Source organism: Manis javanica, chromosome 2, assembly GCF_040802235.1.
Source record: "Manis javanica isolate MJ-LG chromosome 2, MJ_LKY, whole genome shotgun sequence".
NCBI classification, from domain to species: domain Eukaryota; kingdom Metazoa; phylum Chordata; class Mammalia; order Pholidota; family Manidae; genus Manis; species Manis javanica.
The window spans coordinates 93117390-93136466 of record NC_133157.1 but is presented as its reverse complement, the minus strand read 5'-3'; the positions used below and the strand labels follow the sequence as shown (position 1 = coordinate 93136466).

The window sequence follows — 19077 nt, the reverse complement described above, 5'->3', positions numbered from 1 at the left end:
AACAGAGAGCACCATGGGGCATAAGGGCAGAGCGGGCAAGGCTCGGGTGGGCGAGCACTGCACATGCTTTTGGAGCCCGGGCCCCAAGCCGAGAGCATGCACTGGCTGGCGCTTTCTGGGGCCAGGAGAGCAGGTGCGGACAGGGCCCCGTTTCTGACATAAACAGGTAACTTCAGTGGGGTAGGGGAGGCTTCCTACAAAATGTGTGGAAGGAAATGAAGATAGGGAAGGGTAGGGGAGAAATCAAGGGCCAGGAGATGATAAAATACAAAGAACAAATACAGACAGATGGACACAGACACGGGTCCACTGAGGAATCGAGCGCGAGGTTTGCTACTAGACTTATACGTCAGCCTCTCAGACGTTGGGTGGTAAATCGTCCAGCCTGCAAATGAATATAAAGGGAAGAAAACAGAGAGAGAGGCATCAAGTACAGTGTCTAGGATTCCTGCTACACACCATCAGCCGCATCAGCCTCGTCACTTAGCATCCGCAGCTTCACGTGGCCCAGCCTGGAGGACTGTGGCCACTGACTGCGTAATGGAAAGGAGGCAGCGTTGCAGTGGAACAGACATGGACCCTGGGACAGCGTGCAGGGTGGGGGTCAGGGGAGGACGCTGTCAGCAGTCTCTGAGACTGCTCTGGACAGAGCAGCAGGGTACAGCACCTCATCGCAGCAGCTGCGCCCACGGCAGTGGTGATAGGCACTTCCTCCTCAAGGCCCAACTCCCAGCTCAGAGCTGTGCCCTGATCCCCCCAGCCAGCCTTCCTGACGGAGGACCCGTGTTCTGCAGGCCACATGGCCAGATGTCTAGGGCCTGGCAACTGGCACAGAACACACATCTGACCTCTCCATGGTCATGGCGCATTCCCCAGGCTGGCTCTACAAGGCACACCTCCCTGAGAGCGGCTTACAGCCTTACAGCAAGATTCGCGGTGGGTGGGCCATCCACTCTTCATTCAGAGGCTATGTCTAACACGTTTCTTTAAGAAGCTGTCAGCAGCCCCTGCTGCCACTCACGTCCCCTCTACACCACAGGGGCCCTGCTTGCTGGTACATGCTCCAGACGGGCAAGCTGGGAATCACCTTGGCCACGTGCTCCACCTCCATCAGTGGCTAAGCCGGGGCAGATGTCCGCACACAGAGAGGCCCGCACGGAGCAAGGCTGCTGGGTCTGTATTGCCTTCCCACTGGGGTCTGAAGCTGCTGTGGGCCCCGCCCCGGCTTGGGCAGGGTCCTTAGCAGAAGGGGCGCTGCTGCAGTCTGACAAGTGACCTGGGGGCAGAAGGTGACAGGCACGCTGAGGCACTGCAGGACAACCCAGCCAGCACAGAGCAAAACCTGACCTCCTGCCCTTTTCTGGGTGACCTTGGGGAAGTCAAGTCCTTGCAGGAAATGGGCGTGTGGCTGAACACCCATGTGGGGGTGTCAGGAAGGTTAAAGAAAATGACCACAGTCTCTGCCAACTGCCAAGGCAATGCCACTGTGGTGGAAGTCACACAGTATGTGTCAGTTGGCACACTTGGGCCCAAGTGGGCAGTGTACTTCCTCACACTGATCAGGCTCCTGTTAGCTTTAGGAAATAGCACTGTGTAATTTATGTAATTCTTGCAATTCATGGACTTGGACCCTGCAGATCACCCACTGAGAGGGGTGCTTATGGTCGGCTCACTCCTGGCCCACGCAGGGGTTTCAGCCTGCTGGATCTCAGCCTGAGTGCAGGGGCTCAGGGCCATGGCTAACAGGCCTAGGAGTCCAAACCATCCTCCCCTTCCCCTGAAGGCAGCCACTCGATATCCCCCTCCACAGGTGACACTCGCCTGAGAATCGGGGGCCCAAGAAGCCCCTGGCCCAGGAAGCACCCTGGGAGGAGCAGGTGGGTGAAAGGGCCCCCCAGCAGGCCTGCCTCACCAGCCTTCCCTCTGGGCAGAGGCCCTGGCCTTCCACACCTGCCGGCTCCCCCTCCAGTGAAGGCAATTTCCAGAAGCCTCTTCCAGGGCTGGGTGCCTGCCCCTGCATGCCCTGCCCCTGCCCCAGCCCCCCCGTCAAGAAGGAGCCAGCCAACCTGTGCTGGAGGCCACGGCCTTGAGCTGCTGTACCAGTGGGGTCAGTAGCTTGCCGGCCTTCAGCTTGCTCCTGCTGCTCTTCCTCCGACATCCGGCAGGGGGCGCTGTGCGGAAGAGGCCCAGGTCGGGCGGCAGCGGCTTGCCCAGGCGGCGGTACAGGGCCTCCACCTCCTGCTTCTGCTGGCTCTGCAACTCAGAGATCTCCCTCAGGTGCCTGTGGGAGGGGAGAGGGGGACAAGTGGGCATCCCAGGCGTTTCCAGCATGCGGCTACTCCAGGAGGGTGGTGGTGGGTTGGGCTTGAGGGGTGGGGAGCACCTGCAGCCCAGCCTGGGGAGATGGGCCACTTATAGGAACACAGAGACACTTAACTGTCACTTTGTTTTCCCCTAAGCCAAGCGGGGGATACGGCCACGAACACACCCAGTGACAGAACTGCGTGCAGGCTGGCTTGGGAACAGTGAGTTACCGGGCATCGAGACTCACAACACTGCTGTGCTGGGAGTTGGGGGAACAACAACACCCATCCACACTACAACACAAACCCTGCGATAGACACAATGGAGGAGACGCAGTCATAGCCCAGCCTGAAGGCTGCCAGAAGTGTTCCTTCCAGGTAGGGGACGCTGCTGAGGAGCAAGTGAACAAGGTACTGGCTGCCAGCCAGGGCCTGGGGCACCACCTGGCAGCCGCCAAGACCCTGGGCGTGGAATGGAGGCTGACAGGTGGACTTGCTGAATGTGGGCAAGAGAAGTTTCTAGAACAAGCCAGGGAAGGGCTGCCTGGTCCCTGTCGGCCCCCTGTGGAGACTCGGTTGATGCTCCCCTGCCTGCCAACCCTCCTGCCACTTCCTGGCCAACAGCTGATGCCAGGCCCTCAGGAGACTCTGGTGGGTCCTGGTCGCCTGGCCAGAGGCTCAGCCCCTCTGCCTCCCCCACAGGGGCAGCCTGTCCCACCATGCCCAGGTAGGAAATGTGTTTTTAAGGTTGGACAAGGCAGCAGGTCCTAATTATATCTCTTGCATCTTCAACGGCTGCCACCTTTGTTTTAGAAAAATAACTCTCAACAGTAAACCGCTGATGCATGAGATCAGCCCTGACTGGCTGTGACATTCTGAGGTGCAATGGTGGAAGGGGTGCATCCCACTCAGGAGGGTATGGGGGAGACCACTCTCCCACTCCCACCCCAAAGCCCAGCCTAGTGTTGCCCCTTGGCTGACTTGGGCATCACCAAGCCAAGGCCCGAGGGCTCTGAGAGCCACAAAGGCTCAGGGCGGCCCCTGGGTGCCCACATGGTGCCCAAGGGGTGTGATGCAAGCCACAGCCCTCCTATCCAGCAGGACCAAGTCCCTCATTTCAGGACCAAATCTCCCCACCCCCTTCTAAACTGCCCCCTTCCCACTTTGCTCACCTCCCTCCCACCACTGGACAGTGCCTAGACTCACTCCTTTCCCTCCTCCTGGCCCTTGCCCCAGGTCCGCAGGTCCCCAGACTACAGGCCCCACCCCTTCTAGCCTGCAGGCACTGCCAGGCCTATGTGTTGCCCTGCAGGCCCCCTGGAACCACAGCAGCCACTGTGGGTTCTCTAGCACCCAGAACCCTCCTGGTGCCTGCATGGCTCCCCTCCCTGTGCAGGGCAGCAGTGCCTGTGCCCCCATGCCTCCGTGTTCCAGTTGACTGCAGGCCCCCAGGGTGTCCCCCAAGGGACAGTGGACAGACCAGTCCCACTACCCTGGAAGGGCCCCTCTCATGCTGCCAGTGGCCCTTCCCCACCCAGCACTGTGCTGTCTGGGTACCAGGAGGAGGGGGCTACAAAGATCCTGCAAGTCTCCAGCGAGGGGGCACCATGTGGGTCCCCAGGCCATACCCACAGCCCCATGGAGGGACCAGAGGGAGGAAGGGCACCAGTCCTTGCTCTGCACCTGCCATCTCTGGGCCAGTCTGGCCAGCTCCCAGCTAGAGGTCACTCCTTTCCAAGAACACCAGCCTCTCCTCCTCAGTACCTACACTGTGTGCCCGTCCTGAAGATTTCCGTGGGCAGCTGCATCTTGGTGTCCCCAACCACAGTTGGGCAAGTGATATTTGCTGGGGAGAGTACTAGGGTGAGGAAGGTGGGGACTGTCCTGCTCAGAGCCACAGATGGGACCAGGGACCCAGCCGATAGGTGGCAGGGACATGGCCTCTGTCCTGTCACCCAGCCCAAGTAGATTCACATGGACATGGTGGGAATGGGCCTGAGCTGCCCATACTTCCTGACTCATGGCCTGGACCCCACAGCCCGCCTGCTGGTCATGTGGACATGGCGGGAATGGGCCTGAGCTGTCCAAGTTCCCCGACACTGGCCAGTCCTACAGAACCTACTTCTCTCGCAGACTCTGCAGCTCCTTCCTGATGTCAGTATCCTCCATCTCTGAGTCATTGTCACTGCTGATGTAGGACGACTGGGAGTGGAATGAGGTCACACTGATGGTGGGGACCTTCACGCCTGTCCTGCTAGGCGTCTCTGGGCCAGGGGAGCATGCCCCTGCGGACCTGTGCAGGAAGGCGCCGGCCTTCTTCATGAAGTCGCTGGCCACACCGTCACCGCTGCTGGGCAGGGAGGTGTGCTTCTGCATGGGAGAACTCCTGTGTGGGCGCTCATCCCCGGAGTCGCTGGACACGGGCTCACCCACACCGACCTCAATGGAGGAGGCCGTCTGTGCCCGCCGCACAGCCAGCTGCATATCAGGACTATGGGGGACCTCATCCAGGTACACATCAGGTGGGGCAGAGTACCGTAGGCTGTGGGGGGAGGCCAGGGTCCACTCATCCTGGGTGCTGACCACCGAGAACCGGCCCACAGTTTTGGCTGGCGAGCTGCTGCCCTGCTGCCCTGGCTGAGGGGACCCCAAGGCCAGAGCACCCTGCAGCCGAGGGTGACCGGACTGGCTGCCCTCAGTCAGTGTCCCCAGGAAGCTCTGCATTGGTTCAGCTGAGGTTTCCCCAGGGACCCTGCTGCTCCAGACTGTGGGCTCCAGATGTGCAGGGACGGCAGAGGCAGTGGTGGCCTTGGGAAACAGTGGAAAGGAAAAGATTCCACAAGAACACCAGCAGACAGCAAACCCCTACTGGCCAAGTGTTCCATCGGAGAAAACTCCTTACCTGGGGGGCGATGGGTACCTCACGTGAATGGGAGGCCACTTGTCCTCCATCAGAGCCCAGCATGTGGCTCAAAGACAATGCTGCTGTAGGAACATCAGAATCGTTACTTGGGCAGCTGCAGGGACCAAGGCAGGGATGGCGGGAGGCCCAGCTGACAACAGCGGGAGAGCAGTCAGCGGGAGGGAGAGGCAGCTGGCAGTGAGGACCCAAGTGTGTGCCCGTAGCAGGTAGGAAAACTAAAAACACCCCTTCCCATCCTAACCCCACCATTTCACAAGAGGCACCCCATGATGACCCAGGGATGGGAGGTGTCAGCCTGACCACTTGGGTCCCTGCAGGCACCTGCTCCAGACCCTCAGAGGTCCTCTACACACCTGATGGCATCCTGACGGCATCACCTGTCTCACCTGCATCTGTACACACAGAAGAGTATCACTCTGTCTCACCTGCCATCCCTACTGGCTGATGGCCATCACCTGTCTCAGTTGCCATCTCTGCTCACCTGATGGCATCACCCTGTACTGTCATCTCTGCTCATGTGATGGTGTCACCCTGTACTGTCATCTCTGCACACCTGATGATGTCACCCTCTATTGTCATCTTTACATACCTGTCTCTCCCTGACATCTGATAATAAGGGCTCTATGAGGTCCTGATCAGTAGGGCTGGTCCCTAACCCTGCTTCTCCAGTGTCTAGGAAGGGTCCCTGTCATCTGAGGCTGCCTCAGTCTCATACCCCATAATGGGGACACATGATGATATTTCTGACCTGCTTTCCCAGGACTGCTTTTGTGTGGGAGGCTGGCCTGAGCTGAGTCCCACGCATGACAAAAGCAAGCTGTGGGCAGGCCAGGGCTGTATCAGTCCCAAGGTGGGCAGACAAGCCACAACAGGGAGCCAACAGGCCTCAGCAAAGTCATAGGGCTGCCCCTTGCAGCTCCTAGGGACACCCAGAGCCATCAGCATACACCCCCAAGCCCATGGGCAACGCCTGGCGCCCCTCCTCACAGGCTGCAGGGTGTCATCCAACTTGTCATTTCCACCTGCAGGAACCAGCCACACTCCCAACAGCACTTCGTTTTGGGAATACTCTACCAGAGAAGTTTACCTTTTCAGACTAGAACCCACTTCCTTACAGCCGCCCAGGAGGTCTGCACTGGGAGGAGGAGACCCCGGGGGATCCAGGCTTGCAGGCCCTGGCTGCCCACGGTGCATACCCACCCAAGGGCAGAGGGGCCAAGGCAGGCACCGACTCCCACACGGCCCTGCCTCCTCCCTCCTGCAGCGTGCTCCTGCTGCACCGGGACCCTCACCTTCCCCAGGCAGACACCAGGGGCCACAGCACCCAACCCCACCCCTCCAGGTGCAGCGTCTACAATGACCGCAGCGCCCTGGGTCCAGCCAGAGCCCAGTGGGCTCTGCAAGCTGGGGGTCATGCCTGCTGCCACCACACACCCAGCGTCCTGCTGCAACGGCAGCTGAATCCTTACCTTGCTAATCCCCCAAGAAACTCCTGCACCTTAGGAGGTCAGACCAACTCTCTTAGACTGAGACACTGGTATTCAGGTGGTCAGACGTGCACTAGAGCAGGAGCTCACCCAGAATGGCACAATACTCAAGTGCACAGGGGAAGTCCCCTCTCAGGACCTTCACTCTGTGCAAAGTTAACTGCAAGCATCATGTACCTTCTAAAGAAATGCAGGGCTGGGGAATGCCTACCAGAGAGCATTAAGAGCACTAGGGGGTTTGAACGAGCCTGACTCCCACTTGCAAGACAGAGGACTTCGTGGGCTATGCATATGTGGTTTGGGCTAGACCTCAGTGGGCTTTAAGTAAGGCATCATGATGGGCTCTGGCCACATCAGGCCCACCTAAGATGGTGCAGGGGTGAAGGGTGGAGATGCAGAATGTTCTGGAACAAGGGAGGCTGGTGACACCTCAAGAGCAACAGGGATGGGGACCTGGGGCTCATTACCTGTCACTGGTGAGGATGTGGCCTGCATCAAATTGGCCCCTAACTCATGGGCTGTTTCTGACTTTTCCAACTGGAGGAAGACACAGAAGGGAAAGAGCCATGAGCCTCACATTGACATCTCTGCGGCTAAACTGCAAGTCCCCTGCTGGAAGGCTGGGCTTCTCCCCAGGCCAACCCACACAGGGCCCAATCCTGGGCTCCATACATGCTGGTCCACCCAGCTGGGTCCTGCCCCTGCACACACATGCCCCAAGTCCCCAGACAAATCACTTGTTGCAAACACATGTATGCAGGTGGGGCGCAGGGCTGAGGCCAGGCATTCTGCACCACTGGGACACCTGCCTGCCTGGGCTTGCCCTGAACAGAGCCTGTGGGCAAGGATGGCACTCACCGAGGGCTGGGGCAGCAGGGCCTGGTCCCCCACAGAGGGTTCCATGTGGGGCTGGTCCCCTCTCTGGGGCTCCAAGGCCAAGTCGCGGTCGCCTGCCTCCATGGGGGTCCCAGCCAAGGCTGAGGACATGGGCACATGCTCCTGGTAGAGCAGAGTCCGCAGCTTCTCATCCAGGCTTTTGATGGTGCTGTCCACAAAGCCCACCCTGGGGGGCAGCCCTTCCCCATCCGACTCCAAGGCTGAGGGAGGCTGGGGCAGGGCAGTGGGCCCCAGCGGGGGACTGGGGAGCTGGGGGACAGCCAGGCTGATAGCTCCCACTGCAGCGGGAAGCGGGGGGAGGGGCTGGCCCAGGGCAAGCTGAGCGGCTGGAGCTGGCAGGGGGACCCCCTGGGTGCTGGCCTCCCTGGCTGAGGCAGGCTCCCCGAGTCCTGTGGAGTGGGGGGGGACCTCCAGAGGTGGGGCACAAGGTCTTTGCTCCACACCCAGGGATGGGGTGGCAAGCTGGGTGTCCTGAGTCTCTGCCAGTGGCTGGGGGGTCTCGTGTTCACTGGCCATTGCCTGAGGGGTCCTTGGGACCCCTGCCTGTACACCCATTGCTGGCTCTGGCTTGCGGCTGGCAGCTGGTGTAGCCATGTCCTGAGGCAGAGCAGTCACAGGAGTGGGGGACGGCACGGAAGGGGCTGCCGCATCACCAGGGGGATCCCTGGGGCCCAGCTGGCTCATTAGCTGTGGACCGGTGGGGAAGACAGGTTTTTCGCTCAAGGACAGCTGGTCTTTACAGGGCACCGTATCTAGAAGAAATAGGGAAGATGTCTCTGCACCAGCCAACTCTAGTCCTATTTAGCTGGCTGTCCATCAGCCAAAAAAGTGACCTCTCAGAGCTGGCAGCATCCCGCACACCGGCCTCCCCAGACATCTCTGCCATCTGGAGGCCACCAGCTTCCCGCGTCTGGCCACCAGCCCCTCCCACTGCCCTGGCTGACCCACTCCTCCCTCCGCTCTTCCCTCAGCTCCTAGATCTGGACACCAGGTGGGAGGTGGCAGGCGGCACTTCCCAAGTGGCTGGGCCTTTGAGCCCACCTCTCTTTACTTAAAAAGGCAAAAAAAAAAAAAAAAACCTTTCTGTTTTTGAAAACACAAACACATACAGCAAAGAAAAGCTAAGATTAAAAGGAAAGTGCCAGCCCCTCAACCCCAAGCCCTGCACACTTGCAGTGGCTGCTTTCTGCACAGCAGGCCCTGCACTACACGGCCTGGCTTAGCTCTGCCTAATTTGAGCGCTCGCCACTGGACTCTTTCCTGCCTGGCTTCTCTGAAACCCTCTCTAGGACACATGTCCACGTGGTACATCTACAAACGGTTCTGCCCCACAACTCTCCCACCACCACACCATGGGGCTGAGCACTCTGGCTTGCTGCCAGCTGAGCCTTGAGCAATACCAATGCAGTGTGTGTGCACTGGCTGAGTGTAGCCAGGACTGGGAGTTCTGGTCAGCAGGGCCTCACCTTCAGGAGTAGACACCAGCCAGCTACCCAAAGCAAGGTGCCAGTTCCTCCCAATGCAGCCTCTGAGCACTCCGGGCTTGCGCCCTCCCCAAGGCATCCTGGGGCTGCTACCAGATCTTAGTGTGATTTTGTTTTTTGTTTTGTTATGCCAAGAACACACAACATGCTCTAAAGAGCTGCCCTCTTGAAATTGTAGGTGCACAACCCCATACTGTCACCTAGAGGTGTAATGTCAGACAGCCGGCCTCTAAAACTCATTCACCCTGTTGGAACCCGACACTGGGAACAGCTCCCCAACCCCCACCCTGGACCCACCCTTTACTCTCTGCTTCTGCCTCTGACTCCTCCAGGGACCTCATATAAGTGGAGTGGCAAGTATTTGTCTTTTTGTGACTGACTTATTTCACTGAGCATAAAGTCCTCCAGGTCCATCCATGTTGTCACAAATGGTAATAATTCCTTCTTTTTAAAGGCTGAATAATATTCCACTCTGAGTAGAAATCATACCTTCTTTATCCACTCATTTGTCAATGGGCACAGGTTGTTTCCCTGTCTTGGCTACTGTGAATGACACGTGGGGGTGCAGCTACCTCTTCAAGATCATGACTTCATTTCCTTTGGATAAATACCCAAAATGGGATGCAAGATGATATGGTATTTCCACTTTAAATTTTTTGAGCAACCTCCATATTGTTTTCCATGGAGGTCACATCATTTTACATTCCTACCAACAGAGCACAAGAGTTCCCTTTTCTCCATACCCTCACCAGCACTTGACTTTTTTTTTATACTAGCCATCCTGACAGGTATGAGGAGATATCTCATTGGGTTCTGATTTGCATTTCCCTGATTGGTGATGCTGAGTACCTTCTCATTACCTATTGGCCATCTGTATGTCTTCTTTGGAAACATGTCTATTCATTTATTTGATTACTTGGAGATGTGTTTTTTGTTTGTTTGCTTGCTCATTGAGCTGTATGAGTTCCTTAACATATTTTAGTTATTAACTCCTTATCAGACTTACGATTTACAAATATTTTCTCCCATTCTGTAGGTTGCCTTTTTATTTTGTTGTTTCTGTTGCTGTACAGAAGTTTTCGGTTTGATACTTACAATTTTTGCTTTTGTTCCTTCCATTTTTAGTGTCATATCCAAAAAATCATTGCCAAGATCAACCTCAAGGAGATTTTTCCCCCATGTTTTCCTCTATGAGTTTTATGGCACCGAGTCTTATGTTGAAGTTGGTAGTCCATTTTGAGTTGATATTTGTGAGTGGCATGAGATAGGGGTCCAATTTCATTCTTCTACCTGTGAATATCCAGTTTTCCCAGAACCAATTTATGAAGAGACTTTCACCATGGCATGTACTTGGCATTCTATGGTTAGTTGACCATCTAAGCATGGGTATATTTCTGAGCTTTGTTCCATTTGTCTGTGTCCGGTTTTTAGGCTAATACCATCCTGTTTTGATTACTACAGCTTTGAAATGTAGTTTGAAATCAGGAAATTATATGCCCCCAACTGTTCTTTCTCAAGATTACTTTAGCTATTTGGGGTCTTTTGTGATTCCATATGAATTTTAGGATTTCTATGAGAAACGGCATTGGAATTTTGATACGGATGGCACTGAAGCTTTAGATTGCTTTGAGTAGTATGGCCAGTTTAATGATATTAATTCTTCCCATCCATGAACATCAAATACTGTCCCATTTATTTCAATGTCTTTCATCAGTGTCTCATAGCTTTCAGGTCTTTCATCTCCCTGGTGGAATTTACTCCGAAGTGTGTTATTGTTTTTCTTGCTATTGTAAACTTATCTTTCATTTTCTTGTTAGTATACAGAAATGCAGCTTATTACTGCATGTTGTTTCTGTATCTGGCAATATCACTGAGTTCATTTATTAGCTGTAACAATTTTTGGTGGAGTCTTTAAGGTTTTCAGTGCATTAGATTAAGTCATCTGCAGAGACAATTTTACTTATTCCTTTCCAATTTAGATGTCTTTTATTTCTTTTTCTTGCCTAACTGATGTGGCCAGGACTTCCAAGATTATGTTGAATATAAGTGATGAGGGTGGACATCCTTCTCTTGGTCTAAATCTAAGAGGAAATGCTTTCAAATTTTCGCTCTTCAGTATGACATTACTGTGCGCTTGTCAAATCTAGCGTTTATTATGTTGAAATACATTCCCTTTATATCTTATTTGTTGCAGGTCTTTTTATCATGAGATGATGAATTTTGCCAAGTGTTTTCTCTGCATCTATTGACATGATCAATATGGTTTTATCCTTCACTGCTAATGCAGTGTACCCCATTTATTGATTTGCCAGGATGAATCAACTTACATCTCAGGAATAAATCCAACATGATCATGGTGTATGATTCTTTTAATATGCTGCTGAATTGGATTTGCTAATATTTTGGTGAGAATTTTTGCATCTTTATCTATCAAGGATACTGGCCCATAATTTTCTGTTCTTGTAGTATCCTTGTCTGTCTCTGATATCAGAGTAATGCTAGCGTGGTAAAAAAAGTTTGGAAGTATTCCCTCCTTAATTTTTTTGGAAGAGTCTGAGAAGGGCTGGAATGTATTCTTCTTTCAATGTTTAACCACAGGAATAAAGATGGCAGCATGAGAGGAGAGACAGAGGCTTCCTCCTAAAACTGGATATAATTAGAAAATTCAATTGGCGCAACTAATCCTGAGAGAGCAACAAGAAAGAAGACAGCACAGGCTGCACACTCCTGGAGAAAAGAGCAGACCTCACCAACGGGGTAACACACCAGAGCTGTGGCTCCACGGGACCTGAGCCCCTCCCCAACCCCAGCTCACTGGTGGGAGGAAGAGAAACGGAGCAGGGAGGGAGTGGAAGGCTTGGGACTGCTGAATACCTAGCTCTGGGGATTTGCGCTGGGAGCACAAACCTGCATTTCATGGTGCTTTCATGAGACTCGCATGACTACCGGGTTGGAAAGTTAATACAGGCAGAGTTCCTGGGGAGACTGGGATTCTGGCTGCTTGTGGAAAGCAGGGATCCATATCTGGCTGCTCTGGGACAAAAATTTATGCCTGTGTGACCATCCCACTGGCTCAGGCAGTGGAGACAGGCACAGTAGCCAGGAGGCAGGGAACAGCTCTTTCCTACCCCCAGTACCGCTCCACTGCAACCCCTGACATTGCTTCAGGGGATTAGCAGCTTCAGAATAGAGCTTCTGGACACTAGAGGGCGCCCTATACAAACATGAAATGCCAAAGGAACCTTGTCCAGAGTAAAATTATTAATACAACTCCCGAGAAAGATTTAAATGATACGGACCTCGTGACTCTTCCTGAAAGGGAGTTCAAAATAAAAATAATCAAAATCCTAATGCAGGTACGGAAAGACATCCAAGAACTCAGGAATGAATTCAGGTCGGAGATCCAATCGTTGAAGAGCACGATGAAGGGTATTAAAAGCAGGTTAGATACGGTGGAGGAGAGAATAAATGAAATAGAAACTAGAGAAGAGGAATACAAAGAAGCTGAGCACAGAGAGAAAAAGGACCTCTAAAAATGAAAGAATATTGAAAGAACTGTGTGACCGATCCAAGCGGAACAACATTCGCATTATAGGGAAACCAGAAGAAGAGAGAGAGAAAGGGATAGAAAGTGTCCTTGAGGAGGTAGTTGCTGAAAACTTGCCATATCTGGGGAAGGAGATAGTCTCTCAGGCCTTGGAGATCCACAGATCTCCCAACACAAGGGACCCAAGGAAGACAACACCAAGACACATAGTAATTAAAATGGGAAAGATCAAGGATAAGGACAGACTGTTAAAAGCAGCCAGAGGCAGAAATAAGATCACATACAAAGGAAAGCCCATCAGGCTAACATCAGACTTCTCAACAGAAACCTTACAAGCCAGAAGGGAGTGGCATGATGTATTTAATACCATGAAGCAGAAGGGCCTGGAACCAAGATTACTTTATCCAGCGAGATTATCATTTAAATTTGAAGGAGGGATTAACCAATTTCCAGATAAGCAAAAGCTGAGAGAGTACCTCACACAAACCATCTCTGCAGTCTATTTTGGAGGGACTGCGATAGATGGAAGTGTTCCTAGGGTTAGATAGCTGTCACCAGAGGTAATAAATCTACAGTAGAGAGGGTGGAGCTGCTGATTGCAAGGCAAATGCAAAATTAAATTGACTATCCCCAAAGTCAATCAAGAGATAGACAAAAAGTACAGAATTTGATACCTAATATATATAGAATGAAGGAGGAAGAAAAAGGAGGAGAAATAGAAAAGAACCTTTAGATTGTGTTCATAACAGCATACTAAGTGAGTTAAGTTAGACTCTTAGATACTAAGGAAAGTAACCTGGAACCTTTGTTAACCATGAATCTAAAGCCTGAAATGGCAATAAGTACATACCTATCGATAATCACCCTAAATGTAAATGGACTTAATGCACCAATCAAAAGACACAGAGTCACTGAATGGATAAAAAAAACAAGACCCATCTATATGCTGCTTACAAGAGACTCACCTCAAACCCACAGACATGCACAGACTAAAAGTCAAGGGATGGAAAAAGATATTTCATGCAAAGAATAGGGAGAAAAAAGCAGGTGTTGCAGTACTAGTATCAGACAAAATAGATTTCAAAACAGATAAAATAACAAGAGATAAAGAAGGACATTATGTAATGATAAAGGGCTCAGTCGAACAAGAGGATATAACCGTTATAAATATATATGCACCCAACACAGGAGCACCAGCATATGTGAAACAAATACCAACAGAACTAAAGAGGGAAATAGACTGCAATGCATTCATTTTAGGAGACTTCAACACACCATTCACTCCAAAGGACAGATCCACCAGACAGAAAATAAGTAGGACACAGAGGCACTGAACAACACACTAGAACAGATGGACATAATAGACATCTATAGAACTCTACACCCAAAAGCAACAGGATACACATTCTTCTCAAGTGCACATGGAACATTCTACAGAATAGACCACATACTAGGCCACAAAAAGTGCCTCAGTAAATTCAAAAACATTGAAATTCCACCAACCAACTTTTCAGACCATGAAGGTATAAAACTAGAAATAAATTGTACCAAGAAAGCAAAAACGCTCACAAACACATGGAGGCTTAACAACATGCTCCTAAATAGTCAATGGATCAATGACCAAATTAAAATGAAGATCCAGCAATATATGGAAATAAATGACAACAACAACACAAAGCCCCAACTTCTGTGGGACACAGCAAAAGCAGTCTTAGGAGGAAAGTATATAGCAATCCAGGCATACTTAAAGAAGGAAGAACAATCCCAAATGAATACTCTAACGTCACAATTATCAAAATTGGAAAAAGAAGAACAAATGAGGCCTATATAATATAGGAGGGATATAATAAAGATCAGAGAAGAAATAAACAAAATTGAGAAGAATAAAACAATAGAAAAAAATAAATGAAACCAAGAGCTGGTTCTCTGAGAAAATAAACAAAATAGATAAGCCTCTAGCCAGACTTATTAAGAGAAAAAGAGAATCAACACACATCAACAGAATCAAAAATGAGAAATGAAAAATCCCAACAGATACCACAGAAATACAAAGAATTTCTAGAGACTACTATGAAAACCTATATGCTAAGAAACTGGAAAACCTAGAAGAAATGGACAACTTCCTAGAAAAACACAACCTTCCAAGACTGACCAAGGAAGAAACAAAATCTAAACAAACCAATTACCAGCAAAGAAATTGAAGCAGTAATCAAAAAACTACCCAAGAAAAAAAACCCCGGGCCAGATGGATTTACCTCGGAATTTTATCAGACACACAGAGAAGATATAATACCCATTCTCCTTAAAGTTTTCCAAAAAATAGAAGAGGAGGGAATACTTCCAAACTCATTCTATGAAGCCAACATCACCCTAGTACCAAAACCAGGCAAAGACCCCACTAAAAAAGAAAATTACAGACCAATATCCCTTATGAACATAGATGCAAAAATACTTAACAAAATATTAGCAAACCGAATTCAAAAATACAAAAGGATCATACACCATGACCAAGTGGGATTCATCCCAGGGATGCAAGGATGGTACAACATCTGAAAATCCATCAACATCATCCATCACATCAACAAAAAGGACAAAAACCACATGATCATCTCCGTAGATGCTGAAAAAGCATTTGACAAAATTCAACATTCATTCACAATAAAAACTCTCAACAAAATGGGTATAGAGAGCAGGTATCTCAACATAATAAAGGCCATATATGATAAACCGACAGCCAACATCATACTGAACAGTGAAAAGCTGAAGGCTTTTCCTCTAAGATTGGGAACAAGACAGGGATGCCCACTCTCCCCACTGTTATTCAACATAGTACTGGAGGTCCTAGCCATGGCAATTAGACAAGACAAAGGAATACAAGGAATCCATATTGGTAAGGAAGAAGTTAAACTGTCACTATTTGTAGATGACATGATATTGTAAATAAAAAACCCTAAAGACTCCACTCCAAAACTACTACAACTGCTATCGGAATACAGCAAAGTTGCAGCCACAAGAACAGAGCCACAGACCAGTGGAACAAAATAGAGACCCCAGATATTAACCCAAACATATATGGTCAATTAATATATGATAAAGGAGCCATGGATGTACAATGGGGAAATGACAGTCTCTTCAACAGATGGTGCTGGCAAAACTGGACAGCTACATGTAAGAGAATGAAACTGGATCACTGTCTAACCCCATACACAAAAGTAAATTCGAAATGCATCAAAGACCTGAATGTAAGTCATGAAACCATAAAACTACTAGAAAAAAACATAGGCAAAAATCTCTTGGATGTGAACATTAGCAACTTCTTCATGAACATATCTCCCTGGGCAAGGGAAACAAAAGCAAAAATGAACAAGTGGGACTATATCAAGCTGAAAAGCTTCTGTACAGCAAAGGACACCATCAATAAAACAAAAAGGTATGGGAGAATACATTCATAAATGACAGATCCAATAAAGGGTTGACATCCAAAATATATAAAGAGCTTACACAACTCAACAAAAAAAAGTGAACAATCCAATTAAAAAATGGGCAGAGGAGCTGAACAGACAGTTCTCCAAAGAAGAAATTCAGATGGCCAACAGACACATGAAAAGATGCTCCACATCACTAGTCATTAGAGAAATGCAAATTAAAACCACAATGAGATATCACCTCACACCAGTAAGGATCCCCACCATCCAAAAGACAAACAACAACAAATGTTGGCGAGGTTGTGGAGAAGGGAACCTTCCTACACTGCTGGTGGGAATGTAAATTAGTTCAACCACTATGGAAAGCAGTAGGGAGGTTCCTCAAAAAGTTCAAAATAGACATACCATTTGACCCAGGAATTTCACTCCTAGGAATTTACCCTAAGAATGCAGCAGCCCAGTTTGAAAAAGACAGATGAACCCCTATGTTTATTGCAGCATTATTTACAAAGCCAAGAAATGGAAGCAACCTAAGTGTCCATCAATAGATGAATGGATAAAGAAGATGTGGTACATATACACAATGGAATATTATTCAGTCATAAGAAGAAAACAAATCCTACCATTTGCAACAATATAGATGGAACTAGAGGGTATTATGCTCAGTGAAATAAGCCAGGTGGAGAAAGACAAGTACCAAATGATTTCACTCATATGTGAAGTATAAGAACAAAGAAAAACTGAAGGAACAGAACAGCAGCAGAATCACAGAACCCAAGAATGGACTAACGGTTACCAAAGGGAAAGGGACTGGGCAGGAGGGTTGGGAAGGGAGGGATAAAGGTGGGGAAGAAGAAAGTGGGTATTATGATTAGCATGTATCATGTGGGGGGTGGGAGAAGGGGAGGGCTGTGCAACAGAGAGAAGACAAGTAGTGAGTCTACAGCATCTTACTACACTGATGGACAGTGACTGTAATGGGGTTTGTGGGGAGGGACTTGGTGAAGGAGGGAGTCTAGTAACCATAATGTTCTTCATGCAATTGTAGATTAATGATAATAAAATGAAGAAAAATTAAATAAATAAATAAATAAATGTTTAACCAGTGAAAGCCACCAGGTCCTGGACTCTTCTTTGCTGAGTCTTTTGATTACCAATTTAATCTCCTTGCTAGTTATAGGCCCATTCAGTATTTTATTTCTTCATGATTCAGTCTTGGTAGTCTGTATATAGCTCTAGAAATTTATCTGTTTTGTCTTAGGTTATCCAATATAACGGCATGTAATTTTTAAGTATAATTGACATAAAATACACTATTATTTTCAGTTGTATATCATGATTCATTATTTTTATACATTTTGAAATAATCAATGTAACTCTAGTTACTATCTATGACCATAAAGTGTTATTACAATATTATTGACTATATTCTGTATGCTGTACATTATATCCCTGTGACTTAAAACTGTAAGTTTGTACATCTTGATCCCCTTCACCTACTTTACCTGCCCCCCTAGCCCCTCCCACATCTGATAACCAACACTTTGTTTCCTGTCTCTATAGTTTTGTTTATTTGCCTTGGTTTTTAGATTCCACATATAAGTAACATCATAAAGCTTTTGTGTATCTCTGACTTATTTTATTTAGCACAATACTCTTCAGTCCTTTTCATGTTGTCAAAAATGGCAGTATTTCATTTTTTTATAGCTGAGTTATACTCCACTGTCTGTATGTACCTTATCCTCTTTATCCATTCACCTATATCAGTGATTGCATCCATATATCTTTGCTATTATAATAATGCTGCAATAAACATAGGAGTACATGTATCTTTTGAATTAGTGATTTTGTTTTCTTTCAGGTAAATTCACATAAGTGCAATTACTGGGTAGTATGGTATTTCTATTTTTAATTTTTTGAGGCACCTCCATACTGTTTTGCATAGTGGCTGGACCAATTACATTCCCATCAACAGTGCATGAGGGCTCCCTTTTCACCACAGCCTCATCAACATTTGTTTCTTATCTTTTGGATAATGGCCATTCTGACTGGTATGAGGTGATTTCTCACTGTGGTTTTGACTTGCATTTCCCCGATTAGTGATGTTGAGCATATTTTCATATGTCTGTTGGTCATCTGTATGCCTTCCTTGTAAAAATGTCTATTCAGGTCCTCTGACCATTTTTGTTGTTCTTGTCTGTGGGATTTTTTGGTGTTGAGTTATATGAGTTTACAATATATTTTGGATATTAACTCCTTAATGGATACGATTTGCAAATATATTCTTCCACTCAGTAGATTGCCTTTTCATTTTGTTGATGGTTTCCTTTGTTGTGCAGAAATTTTTTAGTTTGATGTAGTCCCACTTGTTTATTTTTGCTTTTGTCTCCCTTGCCTAGGGAGATGCATCCAGAAAAAAACTAAGACTGATGTTAAACTGCTTACTGTTTCCTTCTAGGAATTTTATTGTTTCATGTCTTACATTTAAGTCTCGGTCCACTATGAATTTATTTTTGTATTTGGGATAAAATAGTGGTCCAGTTTCATTCTCTTGCATGTAGCTGCCCAATTTTACCAACACAATTTTTTGAAGAGACTGTAATTTCCCTACTGTGTATTCTTGGATCATATCTCATATTAATTGACCAAATGTAAGCATGGGCTTATTACTGGGCTCTATTCTCTTCACTGATCTATGTGTCTATTTTAATACCAGTACCACACTGTTTTGATCACTGTAGCTTTGTAGTATAGTTTGAAAGCAGGAAGTGTGATACCTCCAGCTTTGTTCTTTCTCAAGAGTGCTTTCACTATTAGGGGTCTTTAGGGGTTCCATACATATTTTTGGATTCTTTGTCCTATGTCTGTGAAAAATGCCATTGCTATTGTGATGGAGACTTGCACTGAATCTGTAGACTGTTCTGGGCAGGATGGCCATTTTAACAATACTAATTCTTCCTATCCATGAGCATGGAGTATCTTTCCATTTATTTGTGTCTTCTTCAATTTCT

At 48.5% G+C, this 19077-nt stretch overlaps 1 protein-coding gene across 17 annotated transcripts in view; it reads right to left on the bottom strand.

Annotated features, from left to right (window-relative positions):
* The window catches only part of WNK2 (WNK lysine deficient protein kinase 2), a 106646-nt gene that overhangs the window by 30357 nt on the left and 57212 nt on the right, over positions 1-19077 (bottom strand). For 8 of the 17 annotated variants that reach the window (XM_036991180.2, XM_073228899.1, XM_073228904.1 and 5 more), the window contains 8 exons: positions 7572-8362; positions 7181-7250; positions 5580-5618; positions 5206-5285; positions 4426-5111; positions 2067-2281; positions 1088-1276; positions 287-385 (listed from right to left, as the gene is read on the bottom strand). In XM_036991180.2, coding sequence (XP_036847075.2) covers positions 287-385; positions 1088-1276; positions 2067-2281; positions 4426-5111; positions 5206-5285; positions 5580-5618; positions 7181-7250; positions 7572-8362 — 2169 coding nt within the window. Of the gene's footprint in view, positions 1-286; positions 386-1087; positions 1277-2066; positions 2282-4425; positions 5112-5205; positions 5289-5579; positions 5619-7180; positions 7251-7571; positions 8363-19077 lie in introns of all 17 variants that reach the window. The other 9 variants (XM_073228900.1, XM_073228902.1, XM_073228903.1 and 6 more) reach the window with 7 other exon arrangements.